At 48.8% G+C, this 21,340-nt stretch overlaps 2 protein-coding genes across 2 annotated transcripts in view; one reads left to right on the forward strand and one right to left on the reverse strand.

Annotated features, from left to right (window-relative positions):
* The first annotated feature begins 610 nt into the window (after positions 1-610).
* Apobec2 (apolipoprotein B mRNA editing enzyme catalytic subunit 2) lies at positions 611-13,976 on the forward strand. Its single transcript, XM_028859949.2, has 3 exons — positions 611-876; positions 9,232-9,795; positions 13,573-13,976. Exons 1-2 carry the CDS (start codon positions 746-748, stop codon positions 9,773-9,775), a joined length of 675 nt encoding a protein of 224 aa, XP_028715782.1. The 5' UTR covers positions 611-745; the 3' UTR covers positions 9,776-9,795; positions 13,573-13,976.
* Positions 13,977-15,782: 1,806 nt separating this feature from the next.
* Oard1 (O-acyl-ADP-ribose deacylase 1) overlaps positions 15,783-21,340 on the reverse strand; it is a 16,981-nt gene continuing 11,423 nt past the window's right edge. Inside the window, exons 2-4 of the mRNA XM_037199581.1 lie at positions 19,408-19,466; positions 18,367-18,479; positions 15,783-16,384 (exon numbers count right to left, since the gene is read on the reverse strand). Coding sequence (XP_037055476.1) covers positions 16,282-16,384; positions 18,367-18,479; positions 19,408-19,466 — 275 coding nt within the window. The 3' untranslated portion in view covers positions 15,783-16,281. The remainder of the gene's footprint in view (positions 16,385-18,366; positions 18,480-19,407; positions 19,467-21,340) is intronic.

The raw sequence follows: 21,340 nt of genomic DNA on the forward strand, positions 1-21,340 counted from the left end.
GCATAGCTTTAGGGAGGTATCCTGCCTCAAAGAAACAGGTGGAGAGCAATAGAGGAAGACTCCTGGTGTCCTCTTCTGGACATCATACACACAGGAAAGCATATGCTCTCACAGACACACCCCCACACCCCCACACACATACACACACATAGACATCTTTAAAAGAAAAAAGACCAGCAGCCAATTGCTGTGGCAACCAGGACTCACAACAAACATATGCAGCATGAAGTAGCAAGAGACGTTCTCACTTCAAAGCATTGGTTTCTATCTCGTGCCCTCCCAGACCCCCCAACAGGAATGGCCGGGGTCTCTACAATTTCCTGTACCACCACAGGCTCTCATCCTGTTTAAAACACTGTGAGGGCTTCTCCCCAAAAGCTCTGTTGAGAACACAAGGTGAGAGGGGAGAGAGAGGTGGGGAAGAGTTGGCCCAGCCCTCCACACCTGCCAGCTTCCTGTCTGCCTGCTGATAAATAGGGGAAGAAGCATGGCCAGAGTTTCCATTCCCCCCCCCCCCCCCCCCGTCACCGACAGTCATCCAGTTAAAAAAAAAAGATGAGGGAGACAGCTCCAGGGAGGGGTGGGGGCCCTGCTTATAAAGCCTGCAGCCGAGGGCGGGCGAGAGCACCAAGCCTGGTCTTCTGGTCATCCCCAGCCAAGCTGAGCTGTTGACAGCTGCTTGGGATTCTGCCTCCAGGCTCCAGCTGGCTTCACAGCCCCTCCACTTCTCAGCCACTGTCCCTCCATGGCTCAGAAAGAAGAGGTCGCTGAGGCTGCAGCGCCAGCCTCCCAGAATGGAGAAGATCTGGAGAACCTAGAAGACCCTGAGAAGCTGAAGGAGCTCATCGACCTGCCGCCCTTTGAGATCGTCACTGGGTGAGCCTTGTGTGGGGGCTGGGGTCTCCTGCCTGGGAGAGTGTGGGGGTCTGAGCAGGCTGCGGAAGGTTAGGAGGGGAATAACAGGGCCAAGATCAGGCTCAAACTCTGTGGCCCACATCCTAGCAGGGGCTTCAGGGCGGCAAATGCCTCTTGACTTTTTTTTTTTTGAGGCAGGGTCTTACCATGTAACTTTGACTGACCCGGATCTCACTCTGTAGACCAGACTGGCCTTGAACTCACACAGATCCTCCTGCCCCTTCCTTTTCTGTGTTGGGATTAAAGGCATGTACCACCAGGTCCAGCTACTCTTGGCTTCTTGAGGTGACACTTTAGACTCTGTAATCAGTGGGAGATGGGAATGGGGAGTGCCTCTGAGAAAGGGACCCACAGAATCATGGCAGTTTCTGACGTGTGCAAAGGCAGAATCGTGCCTTGCTGAGAGAAGCTTCAAGAGGGATGGTGGTGGCATGGATGCTGTGGAGAGGGAGAGAGAAAGAGCCCTGGGGCCATCTGGACTTGCCTCAGGTACTGGGTAACACCAGTCCCTGTGCATATGACCCACCCCCAAGGAGTGTGGTGAGAAGATCCTGGCAGGACCGTCATCTCCCGGAGTGCAGACGTTAGGAGCTTCTACCCAGAGGAGCTGTCCCACAGGCTCCACACAGCCCGGAGCAACTGTGCCCAGATCAAACAGTCTGCAGGTCCCTGAGGGAGAGCCATGTTCAGGGTCCCCTCTTGTCCAGATTGTCCCATCTCCAGAAATGAACAATAGCAGCCTTCCTCCTCACCTCTCTCTATTCCGAGAGAGAAAGACACTGCTAGGTCAAGGCAGGGAGTAAGGAGGGGCAGGCGGCAGGCTTCCCCCTGCACGGGGCTTCTCATGGCAGGCTCGGCAATGTGCAAAGACTGGGTGGAGGCACACTGATTCTCAGGGGGAACAAAGCCACGGATGCTCTCATGGGGAGAAGCAGCCCTGGAGAGTAGTTTGGACTTGCTGCTGTCTTATGCTTGATGTGCAATGCCCTAGGCGTGGCCTCCATTTTCCTATTTCTAACATGAGGAAGCTCACCTGACTTGATTCTTAATGTCCCTTCCTGCTCAGATATTTTCTGACTTCTAAGAGAGCCCAGGGGAAATGTAGCTTGGTTCCTGAGACGTGAGTAGCCACTGAACTTCCATTCACTCTTGCTCACCCAGCTAATCCTGCTCTCATCCTCGGATTAAGGGAACAGCTGGGCACAGACTAATATAGACACAGGGAAAGCCTAGGGCAAACAGGCCAGCAGAGTCCTCAATTCCAGTGGCTTGCCTATGGCAGAGGATCCTTTTACTGACACATGAGCATGCTGGACCATGCTGTCCTGGGTTACACACATGCCTTCCACTCTCTGCAGCTCTTGATCTCCCAGGTACAGGGGCAAGGTGAGCCAACAACAAAATTAGACTGTTGACTTGAACATGCACTGGAGTCCCAGGGCAGTGGAGCCTGAAGGTCTCGGAAGTAACCGACATTTGTCTAAGGCTTCACAACACAGTCAAGAGAATGCTTATTCATAATGCAGAGAGAGAGGAGAAACAGACTCAGAGAAACTGAACAATATACCTAAGACCAAAGAACCAGGAAGTGACAGGTTTCTGGACTCCCAGCCAAGTGTCGTCTCCCATGGCGATGAGAGTTACAGGTTTTCCATGACCCAAGGCTCAAAGACAGGGGCACAGAGGGGCACAGTTCTGGGTCTCAGAGAGCACTTCTGGATGGAGGTGGAGCTCTGAGTGTTTCCTGGACACAGGCAACAGCTGTGGTGATCTGTCCTCTAGGCCTCTCTGGATAAACAGATACTTAAAATAGCCCAGAGGTGTGGCCTTGTCTTCTCCGGACCGGGAAAGATGGCTGGCCTCTCCTTCCCTTTCCAGAGGGCCAGCGAAGTCGCTCCTTCCCTAGTCTTGGCTCCACAGGGGATGGCTCTAAAATGCTCCTTAGATTTGGGCTGAAGCTAGAAGAGCAGAGAACACATTTCAGGAACAGTCTGAAGCAAGGAGGGTTTGTAGAGGCACGAGGAGAGAGATTTGTCTGTGGTGATTCTGTTTACATGGGGTGCTTCAGATAGATAGATGGAAAGCAGACCTGAGCACAAGGACAAGAAAGATGGCAGAAGATTCTGGAAAAGGGTCTAAAGCCATAGGGTGTGCTGAAGCCAGATCCTCCCTTCTGGAGAGAAGATTCTGCCCATCTCTTCCCCATCCTGTATCCAGGGATTTCCACTCATGCTTTGAGATCTCCATAGTGCAGGGGTTACATGAGAGAAATTAGCAAACGCTGGGCTTGCAACATGCCTCAGCAGGTAAAGGAGCTTGCATGCTAGCCTGGCAGCCTGAGTTTGAGTCCCAGACCTCACGTAAAGGTGGAAGGAAAGAACCAACTTCACAAAATTGTCCTCTGGACTCCAAACAAGTGGCATGACATACAGAGACTGATGTCCACACCACATATCATGTGCAATTACACACACACACACACACACACACACACACACACGCACGCACGCACGCACGCACGCACGCACGCACGCATGCACGCACGCACGCAGGCGCTTTATGATGATTATGTAAAAAGAAAAATCACGACACATTACAACTTGGGGATTTTTTTTCCCTCTTTCTCTCAGAAAGCTGGTTATATTTGTCTCAATTCCGGAAGTTCCTCTTTCTGTGGTTTGCCTAAACTCAGGGTGGCTCTTTGAAAGGTATAACTCTTAGAGGCTTAGAGACGGCATCATGCATCAGTACTAGCTATAGCTTATTAAGTGTCTACTATTGCTCAAAATCTGGGAGGTTGGATTACTCAGTTATTTGCATATAGAAAAATAAACCTCAGAGGGACAGGGACTTTGCTCGAGGCTAGTCAGAGTCATAGGGCATGAACCTCAGGACCTTGTGACTCCAGAGCATAGCACTACCTCAAGCAAACCATAACGAGGACTTTTATATTCACGAATATTTGCCACCTATGAATTGTGCACTTAGTGCTTATTTCCATTAGGGTAGCTGTCCTGCAGGAAAGCAATGACTCTCTCTCACTGCTTTATCTCTAGCTCTCAATTGGTGCTCAATAAATATTTGTAGGATAAATGAATGGACTAATGAATGGGCACTTCGTGTGTTAGGCTGTCTGCCAGGCGCTGTAACAGGAAGTGAGCTGGAGGGAGGGCTTCTAATGCAGAGAATATAAAGAGACTTGCAGTTCTCAGCATGTAGAAATTTCCAAGCATTCCCTTGCAGAAAGCACAGGGGTGCTCTAGGACAACACGATCTCCATCTTTCCATCTCTGCCATGGTGATCCTGGACCTACCTAGTGCCACCCTTCTATGTGTGGAATCGTGTATGCTTCTGTAGAAAGCACAGCCTGCTGTCACAGGGTATGGTGGGCTGAAGATAAATGGCACAATGAGTTTTCTCTTAACTACGTCTTCTCAGTCTTCTAGGTTTACTTACTGTATGTGTACATATGGATGTTTTGCTCACATGTATGTCTGTGGAATGAGCCTTCAACACCGTGTGTGTGTGTGTGTGTGTGTGTGTGTGTGTGTGTGTGTGTGTGTGTAAGCATGCATACCATGGTGTATATGTGGAGGTCAGAGGAGAACTCCCTTGAGAGATGATCCCCACCTTCACCTTGTTTGAGGCAGGGTCTCTTGTTTTGCAGTGTCTGCCCAGCTAGCTGGCCCATGGGCTGCCAGAGAGTCTTCTGTTCCTGCCTCCTGCCAGGGCTACAGACAGGGGCACTACCACATTTGGCTCTTTACTTGGGTTCTGGAGATCCAAAGTCAGGTCTTGACTCGGCTGGTTTCAAATGTACAGAGATCTGCCCATCTGCCTCACCAGTGCTGGGGTTAAAGGCATGCACTATTCCTTATGCCACAAATCCCCACCCTGGCCTCTGGAGCATGCTGAAGAGTGGGCTACTGGAAACAGGAAATGGCCCACCAGCTGCCACCCTGGCCTTCAGGGAGGTCAAAGCTGTGTGGATTGAGTGTCCCATGGAGAAGGCAATGGCTTCCTGCTTGCTTTGGGTAAAACCTCATCAGTTCTGCAAATCTAGCCTTTTCTCCTTAGTTCTAGAACCTTCTGTTTTGCTCTATACTCCTCTTCCTGACTGGGCCCACCGTTTATAAGGCAGGAGTACCTTGGTGGGTCTCCAGGCAAAGGTATGCCGCAAAGATCATACCACACAACAGATCTCATGCAAGAGATTTATTGGGGTTGGGGGAGGGAAAGGCCGTCTCAGAGTGGGTACATGAGAGACAGAGAGAGCAAGAGCGAGAGAGCACTAGAGGAGTCTGTGATGACCTAACTGCTGGCGCTGAGTCGCTCCAGGCAGGCTGGGGGAGCGCCTGATCTCTAACCCTCTCTCCTGGTGTCGGCCCTGGGAGTCTGAGAAAGGCGGCTGTCTATCGAAAGCAGCAGCTCCCCCTCGGTCAAGGGCTCACAGACAGGTCCAGTGAGGGAAACTGAAGCAGTCAACATCCCGTCTGTCCCGAGTGCATGCTCCACTGCGTGGGCCACTGTGTGGCAGATATTCCGTCTCTGACCAGCTTCCAGGGACTCCACTGCTGCCCCCCTTCATTATGTATCTGTGCCTGGGAAACACAAATGTTTAAAGCATGCACCTTGGAAACAACACGCACTACACCCACCCACATTGGCTCTCCCTGCTTGGGCAGACGTACTCTCTTTTGTGAATAGGTATGAGGGTCCAGTGTTTCTCTGTTTGTTCCTGGCGATGCCCAGTGTGAGCGGTGCCTAAGGAGGGCACTGGAGTCACACTCCTGGGTCTTCACCTGGACAAGTGACTAGGTGCAGAGAACAAGACCTGCCACCGTTGTCACTCTCCAGCCTGCCCTCCCAACACGCATGCACACATCACACATCACACAGTTACACACAGAGAGACAGGATGTCCCTCCTTCTTTAACAGTGAGATCTACTGAGGTTGAGAGTAATACTCAGCCATATTGTGTGATTAGGAAAAAGGTTTACAACTGAGAAGTTAGAGTCCCTGCTTCCTTTCTTCCCCTATGGCGTATCCTGTGTTTCCACAGTGGCCTGAGGTAGCCATGTTATCCAGCTCTCTGCAATAATTCTAGGCCTCTGGCAGCTCTTTCCTGGTTGAGGTAGTCCATAGGAGACCCAAAGAGCCTTATTTGACCTTTCTGCTCCTTCTGACCGAGAGGCCCACGTAGGAGCCAGAGGAACCAGGCAAGCCCAGGCTCTAGCCTAGCCAAGGAGAGTTGTAGGCGGCAGGTCTTCCCTTAAGCAGCTAGCCGAGAGGCCCTGCCAGGGAGAGGGGCGGGGTGGGCTCGGGACTGGGCAGGGCTGGGTCAGAAAGGATATTTATAGAGAGGCGACCTTTCTTCCTCTCCCATGGGTTTAGGATTTCTGGGTTCTCTCTTCCTTCATGCTTGGGGAAGGAGAGGAGGGGGCAAATGCCAGAGTTCCTGTGGGAGGGGCTTCTTCGAGAAGTAGTTCTCATCCACTCAGCCAGCTTGCTACTGTTGACTGGGCCCAATTCTTGCTCTTCGTGAGGCCACACCTAACAAAGTTGAAGCAATGCTTTACACATGGGGTGTGGGGGGCGGGATGAGGGTAGCTCACCGGCAAACCAAACAACAAAACCCTGAAGGACCACATGGGGCAGCTACTACTTAAAGCCCCAAGCCTACAGCATAGCCCTAAATACTTCCAACACCACCCTCCCCCAGGATCCAGCATAGAAGGCAACTCTGGGCTCTGGCTTGGACTCCTGTCAGGGAGGGCGAGCAGTCTAACAAGTCTTTAAATACCAAAAACATGAGTTCTGTGTTCTCAGGAACAGGAATCTCTTTCAGGAAGAAAGGGGACCCCTGAGGAACAGGTAGAGCCGGAGGGTGGTTTGGTGGGTGAGCGAAACTATGCAATGGGGAGTATTCCATCAGGGTTTGAAAGAGGAAAGGAAAAACAGCAGGTGATTGCTCCTGCTGAAATGTTAAGTAAATAATAAACACTTCCAGCTAGGGATGGAGGTGCTTAGAGAGCTAAATATAGCCCTGAAGGAATCCTGGGGCTGGGTCCTCCGACAGATCCATCTCCATATGGGAAACTTGACTTGCCAGCAGGGGACATGGGAACTTGGGTGGAGACGTTCTGTGATGAGGCCAGGAGGAGGTAAGTCACTGGGGCTTCCTGGTTCTTCCAATCGGCTGCTTCGCTTTAAGCAGCCAAGGTCTGGGACACAAGGGACTCCCCTGTAGCCCTGGAGTCTGCTGACCTTTCTGGGGAAAGGTAAGGAGGAGAGACGCCCCCCCCACTCCCAGTGAGTTAGCAGGGCATGTCCTGCAGCAGGTGCAGAGATCACACATTTATTCTGTGGCGCTGGGGGTCTCTCATGCTAGGCAAGTGCTCTCACAGAGCCGCACCCCAGCCCCTGTGGCCGGCAGAACATGGAAAGAGGGCTCTCTGGCCAGCACTTTCCACTCCTGACTGAAAACTCTCATTTTCATTGCCTCCAAACCTATACGGCTCTACATTTTAGGAATGTACTCACAAACAAGAAAACTAAAAACAATCTTTGAGACCCACAAGATGGCTGGCTCAGCAGGTAAAGATGCTTGCTGTCAATCCTGATGACCTAACCTCGATCCTCTGAACCCGCGGGGTGGAAGGAAAGAAACTTCGCTCACAAGTTGTCCTCTGACCTCCACACACACGATGTGGCACAAGGGCCTCCTCCCAATAAATAAATAAATATAAATAAAGGTTTATACATATGTAATTTTAAAAGAACAGCACTGTCAACTCTGACGCCTGCTCTCCTTATCAATGCCACGCTGTTCTTTAAAATGCCCAGCTACTCCTATTCCATCCACTGCCTGGTATAACTCTCCCTTAAATCTACACACCAAGCCCACTGCCAAAGACATCTAGAGGGCTCTTTAACCTCAGGCCGTGTCCAGTTGTACTGCACCAGCCTGGTATCACCAGGTCTTCCCTGGATGCCATGCTTTTCTTCGAGAACTAGAAAACATTTGTACTGACTCCTGAATCAAGGTTTAACTTTCACGACCCTCCATATGTCGTCCCAAGACTGTCCTCATTGCTGTAACCAAATGCCTGACAAGAGGCAACCGAAGAGGAGTTTCTTTGGGTCCACAGAGTGAGGAGATGTCCTTCGAAGCAGAGCAGGCGTGAGTGAGGCAGCTGGTCACATGGCATCCAGTCAGGGAGCCGGAAGCACTGAATGCTGGCCTGCTCACCTTCTCTCCAATCTGAGGCCTGAGCCCACGGTTTGGTACCTAAAATTCAAATTAGCTCTTCCCTTCGAGGGTAAATCTCCCGGGAAACACTCTCACAGACATTCCCAGAGATGTGTCTCCAGGGTGGTTCTAAATGCAGTGGAATTGACAAACTAACCATCCCACTCCATGTCCTCTCCCGTCCACATTTGCAGTGTTCTAGCATTCTCGACCGTTTATTTACATGGCTCCCATCTACATCCTAGCTATTATTAGATGACAGCCATGTGGAGGCCAAGGGCCAAATGATCCGATACTACACCCAAGCTTACCTAGCCTGTGGTACCCTCGGGTAGACTTGTCTCACAGATAATTCTTAGCCCCTGATCATGTGACACCCCTTTCAATTGAGAAACAGCCAATAGGAGAACACGGTATTATGAGATATCGGCCACTCCGTGACCAAAATGCAATCTATGTGAGCTACAAGTAGAAATGAAGGCATGGAACACTCCATAAAATCTTTGTCCTGCTTCCTCGTGAGAAATTCCACAACCTACTGCCTCATTAAATTGCTATTCTCATGCCAGGCAGTGGTGTCTTAATCCCAGCACTTGGGAGGCAGAGGCAGGTAGATCTCTGTGAGTTCGAGGCCAGCCTGGTCTATATTAGTTCCAGGACAGCCAGGGCTACATAAAAAGACCTTTGTTGTTTCTAAGGGGTAAATATTTTTATACTGATGTGTATATGTCACTGAATGTGTGCCGGTGACTTTGGAAGCCAGAAGAGGGTGTCAGAGCTCTTGGAACTAGAGTTACAGGTGGTTGTGAGTCGCTGAACATTGATACTGGGAATCAAACCAAACTCAAGTCTCCTCAAAGAGTAGTAAGCAGTCCTGACCTCTGTGCGCCCCCCTCTATATATGTGTGTGTGTGTGTGTGTGTGTGTGTGTGTGAGTATTAGCACAGGCAAAGCCCATTTTCAGTAAGAATGAATGGGTCTTGGAGAGCTGCCCGATCTAGGTCTAAGAAACAAGGGCTCATCGTTCCCTTCTTCCCTGCCTTGTCTCTCCTTGACTTACAGGGAGCGGCTGCCTGTCAACTTCTTTAAATTTCAGTTCCGGAACGTGGAGTACAGTTCTGGGCGGAACAAGACCTTCCTCTGCTATGTGGTGGAAGCTCAGAGCAAGGGAGGCCAGGTGCAGGCGTCCCGGGGCTACCTGGAGGATGAGCATGCAGGTGCCCATGCTGAGGAGGCTTTCTTTAACACCATCCTGCCGGCCTGCGACCCGGCCCTGAAGTACAATGTCACCTGGTACGTGTCCTCCAGCCCCTGTGCAGCCTGCGCTGACCGAATTCTCAAAACGCTCAGCAAGACCAAGAACCTGCGCCTGCTCATCCTGGTGGGCCGGCTCTTCATGTGGGAGGAGCCAGAGGTCCAGGCCGCTCTGAAGAAGCTGAAGGAGGCTGGCTGCAAACTGCGCATCATGAAACCCCAGGACTTCGAGTACATCTGGCAGAATTTTGTGGAGCAAGAAGAGGGTGAATCCAAGGCCTTTGAGCCCTGGGAGGACATTCAGGAGAACTTCCTATATTATGAGGAGAAGCTGGCAGATATCCTGAAGTAGGCAGCAGAGCGCAGCCTTCTGTGAGTTTCCCGGTGCCCTGGCGCCCTCTGTGTTTACTTGGGTAGAAGACTTGAGGTCAGGTAGGAAGAAACACAGTTGGAAGGGGGTGCACTCCTCTGTGTTAATTGGTTGTAGAAACATTCTAGAACATTGTTTCATCCCCTTTCCCCTGGATCCCTCTACCTAAATCCACGTCTTGGGTTTGGAAAGGTGGCTCAGCCGTTAAGAGCACTGGTGCGCTTGTAAAGTTGATTCCCAGCACCCACTTGGGTGGCTCAAAACCGCCTGTGACTCCAGCTCCAGGGGACCTAACATCTTCTTCTGCACTCGGGACACTAGAATGCACTTGCTCATATTCACACACACATACACAAATCTATATTAAAAAATAAGGGCCGGAGAGATGGCTCAGTAGTTACGAGCACTGGTTATTCTCACAGACGGCCCAGGTTTGACTCTGAACATCCACGTGGTGGTTTACAACCACCCATAACTCCACTTCCTGGGACTCCAAGTCCTTACTGTGGATACTTCCTAGATTCCTATTCCCAAATTCACAACCTCTGTTTTTCTGTAATGCAGAATTTTCATTCTTGGGGGCAACTTCTTGCTTTTTTCTTTTGCCATCTTTTTTTCTTTTCTTTTCTTTTTTTTTTTTTTTTTTTTTTTTTTGTTCTTTAAAAAAATTTATGGATATAGGTATTTTGCTTGTGTGTGTGTTCGTGTACCATGTGCATACTTGGTACCAAGGAGGCCAGAAGAGGGCATTGGATCCCATGGGACTGGAGTTACAGGTATTTGTGAGGCCCCACATGGTGCTGGGAATCAAAGCCAGGTCCTCTGGAAGAGCACCCAGAGCTCTTAAGCTCTGAGCCGTCTCTCCAGGCCTGCATTCATCTTCTGATTTTAGCCGGATCTGCTCTCCCGCTTTCAAAGGGCTGTTCTTTGAGTTGCTCAGTGGTTGCTGGGTGGATGCCTAAGGCCAGGGCATTCTTACTGTGAATCACCCAGGGAACTAACTCATGGAGAGTCAAATGCTATCAGGTGAGAGTAGTGAGCTATTTTATACCAGAATGTCTAAAGGGTTAAGAGATGTTTGTAACGGAACTAGCAGCTCAGAAGTAGCCTCCTCCAGATGTCAAGAGGTGATAGGAAACTGGAAATAAAGATGAGCTGTTTAGGCAAATAATTAGGACACAATTAAGGCCAATTTGGCCTCTTGCTGAGGGTAAATTAGACTCTCACAGAAACAGGCCAATTATCCTCAGGAAAGAGGGTAAAAGATCCTTCACTATCCTTTGAATTTGGTCTGGTCTACTTTGCTCCCATGGAACTGCTGTGACTGAACCCCTTCCCAAGGCCGGAGTTGCTGATCGAAACCTAGCGATGGTGAAGGCTCTTCACTGCACTCCTACCCGAGTTTAATTCTGGAACAACTGCTGTATTCATAAAACATGGGCGCAGCATGTGTCCATGAAGATCATTCAATTTACGTTTGATGTTTCTCGCTCCTAATACCCTTAAGAGAAGATGCTGCTTCACAGGCACGTTCTGGAAATCTCAATGTTCCGGAGCTGCGTGTTGGCAGGTGTTTGCTATTAGGTAAGCACGTGGGGTGCCCAGACATCCTCAGGCTGCATCTTCCTGTCCTAGCCAACACATTTTCAGTCTATTCTTTTCAGCAAAAGGACAGAGACTTTGTGGGCAGTCATGAGGTAGGTTCCCACCATAAAATAACACAGGACACTGGGTCAGGACAGCAGTAATGACAGATGTCAAGGGTGATGCCTAGAAATACAGAACTTGCTTACAATTCCTTAAAGATTTTTGTTAGTGTGTGTACCCCTACTGTAACTGCCTAGATAGCATAAGACTCACCAGAATGGTGACCACTGGCGTAACTTTAACCCTCCCTGAGCTGCTTTCTTTTGCAGTCTTCATGGGAAAGAGGAATATTGTGGTATGTGCCTACAATCCCAGCACTCCAAAGGCAGAGGCAAGAGGATCATGAGTTAGAGGCTGTCTTGGGTTATAACAATTCTCAGGTTAGCCTAAGCTACGTAAAGAGACCTTGTCTCAAAACAAGAGTCAAAAACAAAGAAAAACCCCAAGAGTTTGGGGTGGCGATGTAGTTCAGTGGTAGAATGCTTACAAAGCCCAAAGATTTGTGCTGGGGTATGTCTGGTTGTGAAGTGCTTGCCTAGCATGCATACATACTGGATTCAATTCCCAGCGCCACTGACAATAACAACAACAATAACAAAAATAATCTAAGTATTATTATTCTATGCTTGTGTTCCCAGAACCAAGAGGTAGACTGACGAGAATGCAGAGCTCATAGGCCAGCCTGGGCTACTACTTATTCTATCCCCAAAGCAGCAACAACAAAAACACCCCCCCAATGCCACTTTATAAAATTATATTTAATTTTTACTTATTTGGGGGGGAGCACATGTCGTGGCACACATGTGGCGGTCAGAGGACAGCCTGCCAGAGTTGGGGCTCTGCTTCCACCATGTGAGTGAGTTCCGGGGCTGGGATTTGAGCGTCAGGCCTGGTGGCAGGAGTCTAACCTGAGCTATCTTGGCAGCCCTGGGAAGACTTACAGGCCACTTCTGCCAGCTCCCAAACTACTAGCAAGTCTTCAGGGATTTTTTTTTTCATTAAATTATGAATTTCACAGATGATTAAAAAGTTTTAATCTGGAATCACGGAGCGTTTTAACTGGTACTCAATAAATAATCGAGCATGAGGGGATGTGCATGTCTAAGTCAGCTTATTTTAAAATTCTCTGGGCCAGCGAGATGGCTCACCAAGTGAAGGTGATTGCCACCAATCCTGAAGACCTGAGTTTGATCCATGGGACCCGCATAGTGGAGAGAACTGACTCCCAAAAGCTATTCTTCAACCTCCAAACATGCATGCACCCATATGCATAAATAAATGTAATTTAAAAAAGAATAGTACTCCTTGTATATGCAGATACGACCAGTATTCTTGAACGCATTAGCAGACTTCCCTGTGCATATCTGTGAGTCTTTCAAGTTCCTGAGGGGAAGGTCAAAGGCAACAGAAAAGCTACAGCAGAGTCTAAATGACCCTAAAGAACAGCCCTTCTTAAAGTGCACTAAGAAGCACACAATAAATAAATACATCTCATTTCATCTTCTGCTTTAAGACTAGCAGACCAGCATGCAGGAGGCAGAGGTAAACAGCTTTCTGAGTTTGAGACTAGCCTGGTCTGCATAGTACATTCTAGGCCAGACAAAGCTACACTGTGGAACCCCATCTCAAGCCAAGCCAAGCCAAGCCGAATCTTTGTGCCATATATTTAACTCAAGAGAACAGACTCCAAGCAGATCTCCCCTGGGACTGTTGTAACCATACCAAAGCAAAGAAGGAAACATCCCAACCCTAGCTCAGCCAGGAACCACAGTGATGAATGAGTGTTTTGAAAAATCATCCCCGGTAGTGGGTAACCCCACCAATGCAATATACCAATTCAAGCTGAATTAAAAGTCCAGATTTAATGAGCAAAGCATCCCCAGGAGATCTCAGGGGAAGAGAAACCATATGGAAGGTCTATGGATGAACCTTAAATACCCTGTAGGTGTGGTCTTGAGGGGCCCTGGGCCCTCCACCCCCACCCCTGGAACTGGAGTTTCCCAACACACAGGAAGCCCTGGAGGAAACAGCCAGGGTCTCTTTCGGAAAGGTACAAAGAAGCCTTGGTTATCTTAAAGGGCTGGCTGTCGGGTCGGCAAGGCTCTCGGTAACATGCTTTGTTTTCCATGAAGGTCTGCCCGCTGCCACCCGGAGAAGCAGTGACATGGATGGCACCCAGGACAGGCCTGTCTTCTCACTTATACCTGGAGTTGGACATCTGACACCAACCAGTTGTTCTGGACAAGGCCCTCCCTCCCAGAACTCAGCGCACCCAGGCCGCCATTTGGTCACATCTTTTGTGATGTGGCTATTGGGGGAAAGGGAATTGAAGGGAAGAAAAGCAGCTGTATGTGGGCACCTGGGGGCGGAGGCTCTTCCTGCCTCCCCAGGGTGCTGCCTGAGACAAAGATCCTCACATTCAAGGCACAAACCTTTGAAATACATCAAGAAAAGTGTTTTGAGTTGGGCTGGGTTGTTGGTGTTTTTTTTTTTTTAAAGGCAAAATAGCATCATTAATAAAGGAAATAGTGTGGTTTTTGTGGCCTGTTCTTTTAAGAAAGTTGGGCAGTGCAAAGTTCCCATGGACAGTGCGTGGATACTGGGCACAGGGATATTGTAGGCTAAGAATCAAGCTGTGACATTAGGGTAGTAAAGTCAGGTCTTGACAATAAGGAAACTAACTCTCCAAGGCTGACTTCTTACCATGACCCCAGCCTTCAATTATTTTCCTCTGAGGGCTGGGGAAATGGCAACGAGGGTTCAAATCCCCAGAACCCATGTAAAGCAGTGTGCAGTAGCACAAGGTAAGAGATGGAGAATCCCTGGAGGTGTGCTAGCCAGCCTGGCCTACCCAGTGGCAACCAGGAGACTCGGATTCAAACCGGTGGAAGGTGAAGACCGCCATGGTTGGTCCTCTCACCTCCGTCTGCACGCTACGACACACGCATGGACTTCCTCTAGTTTGCCAGCAGAGTGCTTCCCTAGCATATGCAAGGCCCTCATTCCATCCCTGCACTACTGAAAAATAAAGAAAACACTTTCCCCTGGGATTCTTTGTCAACGGTAGCTTTTCCTTTCCTCTGAAGATAATATGGTGGGGGTCACAAGGCTTGTGGAATTTTATGAGATAGCCACACCTCAACGGCCAAGCAATAAGCAATTTCCTTCTCACTAGAGAGGGTCCAAAGAACCAAGTCAATGTTCATACACACTGTGAGATTCCCAAAAGTAGCACTTGGAGACCATGACCGGGTGGTGGCAAGTGTCATTTCCCAAAAGGTCTGTGGAGTGCTTTGCAGAGGTGAAGTCACACTCACACGCCTGAGTGTCAGTCAGATTCATCTGGGTTTCCAAGGTTGTGCTCATCTGTTGTCAGGCTGTTTCCTTCCCTCAGGTTTCATGGGTGATGACTCACTGGAATTTGACCCCAAGTCACTTGATAATATCCCCATCAAGGCCCAGGATGTCACTGATAATCAGGCTCCCTGACAAAAATTAACTATTAACTATAATCCCCCTAAAAGCAAAGGAGCCCTTGAGAGCTACCGATTTGACTAAGCACTGAGATGTTTCCGTAGGGGCTAGGGGTGTAGTTGGATAGAGGGGCAGCCTAAGATTAAGGCTACAGACTGAGTCTGTGGAGAAAGGAAGGAAAGATTTACCACAGTGAAATAAGATCATCTTCTGCCCATCACCCTGATCTAATCTACTTCATGAAATTAAGACATTTCTCCCTACAGTGTTAAAGACACGAGAAGGTTCCAATAAAAGCTTTGGTCTAAGTTTGTAATGAACTCCCTCCCCCCACCCCCCCGCAACATGTAGAACTTGTCTGTCCCCAGTGAAACACTTTCCAAGCTGCTGCTCTTGGGAGAAAGTACCAAGGTGGGTTGCCAGTGCCTTCCCGGTGCTCCCACAAGCCTTCTGTAAAACTTAGTTGTTTGTTTTTTATGCTGGAAACACCACACATTCCTGAGCAACCAGCACTCACACTGGGAGCCTTTCAGTCCTTATTTCCCCAGTAACTAATAGCACGGGCGGTCTCCTCCCTCCAGACAGGTCTGTCCTGAGTTTCTGAAGAGGAACCAATGACCGCAGTGCTCTTGAGATCCAGTTAGCTGTAACCTTCCCATCTTCCAGGGAGGGAGAGACACGAACCTGGAACCCTCCTCGCCAGCCTCCTGACTAAACCCACGCCCCCGCCTTCTAACCAGGTGGACACAACCCTGTCCACACTTACCTCTTACCTTGATGCTCTTCCCAGTGAACCCTGGCTCTTCAAAATTAAGTCACAGGTTTAGCCTGTCCCCAAGATCCAGAACAAAGAACACAGACGCACATGTGCCCAAACCTCAGTGACCCCAACAGAAAGGTTTATTGTTCCACTCATGTCTCCACAAACCCCTTGGTGACAGCAGAAACCTACACGTGTAACTACCACAAAACAACCAGAATCCTTTCCTGTGACGATTCCGATGACATCAGACTGGCACCAGGTGCACAGTCACAAAAGACGCCAAAGAATCGCAACAGTTTACCTCTCCCGGAATTTCTCTTCAGAAGCAAGAGCTTTAGAATCAACGCTGCCACCTAGTGGCCAGCCAAACAAATCCGGTAGTGGACGAGCAAAAGAGGCCCACCTGGTGGGCTTACTAAACTGGTTCCCTGCCACACTGCGTGGGCCCAGCACCCTCCAGTCTTGGAGTACAGAAAGCCACAGCTGGCCTGTGACACAGATCCCTCACACACTGTCCCCTGCCCATTCTGAGGTCCCACAGGTGCTACAGTCCTACAACCAAGTAGCAACGACACAAAGACCACGAGTCATCCAAATCATCTGTTCAGAGTGTGTACACCGTGATTTTGATGTCCGTTGCCTCAAATACCTCTTCAATAATCGCAGACACATTTTCCCACTGCAGACGATCCAGACCACATCCAATCCTGAAAACAGAAGAAATCTCAACGTTTCCCGGTCTTTGGTTATGATCAAGTGTGGATAAACAAAACCTAAAAGTACCTGGGAGGCTGTTCCTCCCCCTTCCATTAGACTCTATGCAAGGCCCAGTCCTGGGGCGCACACCTACAGGCAGCCACAATGAAGAATCGACAGTCCAGTCTCAGTGGGAAGCCACTCAAAACAGTTCTTAGGTGACCGCCATATCTCTTCTCTTGCCTATTAATTTTTAATTACTTTTTTTTTTTTTTTTGGTTTTTCAAGACAGGGTTTCTCTGTGTAGCTTTGCGCCTGTCCTGGAACTCACTTGGTAGCCCAGGCTGGCCTTGAACATACAAAGATCCGCCTGGCTCTGCCTCCCGAGTGCTGGGATTAAAGGCGTGCGCCGCCACCGACGCTGGCAATTCTTATTACTTTCTAATGATTTCATTCTTTGACATGAGGCCACTAGCCCAGTTACCCTCTTTCATGAAAACTTACTTCAGTGGACGGGAAATACACATACGTTTAAAACACACTTACAATAATGGAATGCTAGGGAGGATGCAAGGGAGAGGAGGACCTTTGCAAAAGGAAGCAAAAAATGCAATGTCCAGAAATGTGGGCTGTGGCCGAAATGAGATCGTCACAGCCTGCTGGTCAACCTGTAAAGCTCTACCATCTGACACTTTTCTTTTCATATGACACTGATCCTCAACAGCCCTAGGGATAAAGGGGACACTTAAAATCCCAATTTCACATGATAGCAAGACAATGAACTTCCTCAAGAATAGCGATTTTTTAAAAAAGTTTCTGATACATAAGCCATGAGTATACTAAAGGGATGATGGGCTGGAGAGACGGCTCAGCAGTTAAGAGCACCCACATGGCAGCTCACAACTGTCTGTAACTCCAGTTCCAGGGGATCCGACTCCCTCACACAGACATACATGCAGGCAAAACACCAATGTACATTTAAGAAAAAAAAAAAGAAAAAGAAAAAGAATTGATGTTGTGGTCACACCCAAAGTCACTTAAACTTGGGTAGCACTGACTGAAAACTACTAGGATAATAAAAGAGAAAGGAAAAGGTGGTGATATATTGTGTACCCTAGTAAATTTGCCTGAAGAACAGAGAACAGAACAAACCACTAGATTAAACATAGAGGCCAGACAGTGGTGGCACACACCTATCCTAGCACTCAGGAGGCAGAGATCTGTCTGGATCTGTGAGTTCAAAGCCACCCTGGACCACATGAGATTGACTCAGTCTAGGAGAGAAAACAGAGCCAGGCAGTGGTGGCACACACCTTTAATCCCAGTACTTGGGAGTCACACACCTTTATTCCCAGCACTTGAGATCTCACACCTTTAATCCCGGTATTTGGGAAGCACACACCATTAATCCCAGCACTAGGAGGGAAGTGATGGCTGGGCAGAGAAAGGTATATAAGGCGTGAGGAGACAGGAACTAAAGCGTTTTGGCTGAGAGACCAGTTCCTGAGGAAGCAAAGGGTCACAGAAGACCCAATGTCATTTAAGTTCTCAAAGGGACAGCAGGGACAAGTCCTGACTGCTCCCCATGGAAGGACAAGCAGGCGAGCAGCAGAAACGGCAGAGATCACTGACAACTTCCCTGGCCCAGACTCAACTGGAGGGGATCGGCAGCAGCCTACGAGGAGCTGTGGCTGCTGTCTCCGCTCTGGGACTCCACTGCTTCCAACACCACTCAAGAACTCAACAGGTGTGTCTGAACACCAAGGGCACTCCCCAGAGGAGCTGAGGCAGGTGTGTGCCTCCCATTACGTACCCTGACCCATTCAACTTAAGCTAGAAAACAGCTATCCTACAGCCTCAGAGCCAGTTGGAAGGGAGCTCTGAGGAGCAGGGATATGTCTACCTTTACATCTACACTCTCGGTTTGGCCTGGAAGTTAGAGATTCAACCAATCAATCAATTCAATCTTCGTCAGGACCCTGGGTTTCCTTGCCTGGGCATGGAGAGATCAGTGACTCCATTCTTCAAACAATGGGACTTCATGGCCTCTAAACTCTTCCGCAGGTTCTCATAGGTCGGCTTGTGCGAAGCCCGCTTCTTTGTAATCTGAACACAAAAGAAAGGATTCAAACTCTCATTAGCTCCACCTCCCAGAAAGGGAGCCAATGAGGAAGCCACCAGATTCCTCCACACCCTGAAATGGAAAGAATTAGCACTTTCAGCAGGGACGACAATGTCCCGTAGCCACAGGAAAAGCCACTAATAACTGAGAAACAGACTCCGATGTGTAACAAGGAAAACCACACGGCACAGGAAAGCTGTGCCTATTGCCATGCTTAAGCAGGTGGTGAATTCTGTGCCAGATAAGTGTGGGCACTTGTGCCAAGGTGCCCACACTGCCCGAGCAGCCCCCTTCAAAGTCTGTTCATTTAGAAATCATGCTCCCCTGCTTCTGTTTCCCTAAAATGAAGCAGCAAGAGGTAATTCTGCTAACAGAACATCATTCTTGCCTTTTAGGACAGTACCCACAGCTTAGCGTATCTCCGTACTCTGTTTGCTGGCTAGAAAAGGTTTGTAGTGGCTTGGCCCTAAATCACCCAACTGGCTGTAAAGAAGCCACACCTCTGGGTCCAAAGATGATGTGGAAGGTAAAGAACCCCACATTCTCACAGCAGGCAGGAAAGGATCAGAGCATTCTGTGGCTCTGCATTTGACAGGGAAGATTACTAGAGTAACTCAGAGGGATCTCCTGAGACAAGGTTTCCTTTCTCTGTGACTAAGAAAGGCTAGTGGGTCTCCTAAGGGCCACCACTCTTGGACCACAGGCCTACAGTGGACAGCACAGCGTCTCACCATGGAGCTGTGGTGCAGTCTGATATGCCTAACTCAGTGCTCCAAGCAGCCAGCTCCCCTGGAGCAGAGCCGGTGTCAAATTGGAAGCTGTTTGGCATCCTTTGCTGTCTAGGATGGAGCATCGTGATCAACACAGGGAATTTGCCAATCCATTCGGTATGAAGATTTGGCCCCATCTTACCAAGTAATATATATATCGTCCATCTCTCTTCAGAACAGCCACTTCTCCAGACTTCTTTTCTAAGAAAACAGTTACTTAATAGTAAAAAGGAAAAAGAAAACCAAAACACCCATCTCCACACTTTCAGTAAGAAAAATCTTTATAGACCTGTGTACCTATCCCAATTTCAAATGCACTGTCACCTGCCCACTTAAAAACACTAATGTTAACTGTCTGGAAATTGTCTTAGAATGTGCCGCTATTCAAAATCTGTCAAACACGTTTAACAAGGGGTGTGTGTGTGTGTGTGTGTGTATGTGTGCGCGTGCGCGCGCCTGTGGAGGCCAGAGACATCAGATTCTCTGGAAGCAGAGTTACAGGCAATTGTGAGATACTCAATGTGGAGGTAAAGAATCAAATTCATGTCTTTAATCACTGAGCCATGTCTCCAGCATCCCCCCACCTCACATCATCTTATATTTTAATTCCTTTTTCTTTTTTTCCTCCTTTTTTTGAGACAGGGTTTCTCACTAAAACTGGAGTTCCCTGAATCAGCTACTGACTGGCCAGTGAGCATCAGAGATCCACCTACCTCCACCTCCCCAGGGAGGAGCAAGTATGTCTGTACATAGCTTTAAGAAAGAAAATGAAACAAAACACAGGGAGGGGTTCTGGGGACGGAGCTCACATTCTCATGCTCGCTCAGCAAGCACTTTACAAGACTAAACCACGTCCCCATCCCAACGATGACCTTTCAGTGTGTATTAAACATTATGAGGAACATCCCCCCCCCCATGCCTGGGGCTTCTCTGTGTAACAGCCCAGGCTGTCCTGGAACTTGCTCTGTAGACCAGGCTGGCCTCTGTCAGAGACCCACCTGCCCAGCTATGATAAACAATTCTTTTTTTTTTTTTTTTTTTTTGGTTTTTCGAGACAGGGTTTCTCTGCGTAGTTTTGCGCCTTTCCTGGAGCTCACTTGGTAGCCCAGGCTGGCCTCGAACTCACAGAGATCCGCCTGACTCTGCCTCCCGAGTGCTGGGATTAAAGGCGTGCGCCACCACCGCCCGGCGATAAACAATTCTTAAGGTCTTAGGTATTATCTTAGAAGTCTGGAGAAGTAGCTGTTCTGAAGAGGGATGGGCCTGAAATGTGGTCTGAGAAATTCTCTCAGAAGCTCCAGATGTACTGTCATGCACAGTTCTGATGTAAAGTCATTGACAGAGTGGTGGAGAGGTTTGTAGAGAAGCGGTTTCCAAACTACTCTCCCTTGGTCTAAGTACCTAGACCAAGCTGGCCTTGAACTCAGCGATCCACCCCTCTCTGTATTCTGACCAATGGGATTAACGGTGTCTGGTACCACTTCCAGTACAAACTACTCTCTGAAGATTAAGTTGAAAAAGCCTGGTGCAGTGGCTCATGCCTGTAATGTCAGCATCCAGGAGACTGAGCCAGGAGGACTGCTCAGAGTCCAAGACCAGCTTAGGAAGTGCCAGGCCAGCCTGGGCTACACAATGAGACTCTGCTTCAAAGAAAGAACAAATAGAAGAGTATTTAGTACAGGATCTTGACCTCCAAGCATAATGGGCATAAGGACCTTGATAAGCCCTTCAGTTAACCAAAGGTTTGAGAGAAGTGAAATAATTTTGGAAGAAAATTTTTGAGAGTTGAGAACTGATCAATGAAGTGTTTACTGCACAAACATGGGAATCTGAGTCTGACCCCTAGTTTTTTGCACATAAAATCTGTGCCTTAGGGCACACATTGTGCACCCCAAACTGGAAAATGGAGATAGGAAGGTGTCAGGGCCCTGATGGCCAGCTAATGGAGCTAAATGGGCAAGCTCAAAGTCAGATAGTGTCAGCCTCTGGCCTCCACATATGTATCTGCACACCATGAACTTATACACACACACAAAAGAGGAAGAGATTGAAAACTTTTATAAGAACTCTGATTT

Source organism: Peromyscus leucopus, chromosome 16_21 (assembly GCF_004664715.2).
Source record: "Peromyscus leucopus breed LL Stock chromosome 16_21, UCI_PerLeu_2.1, whole genome shotgun sequence".
Classification (NCBI taxonomy): Eukaryota; Metazoa; Chordata; class Mammalia; order Rodentia; family Cricetidae; genus Peromyscus; species Peromyscus leucopus.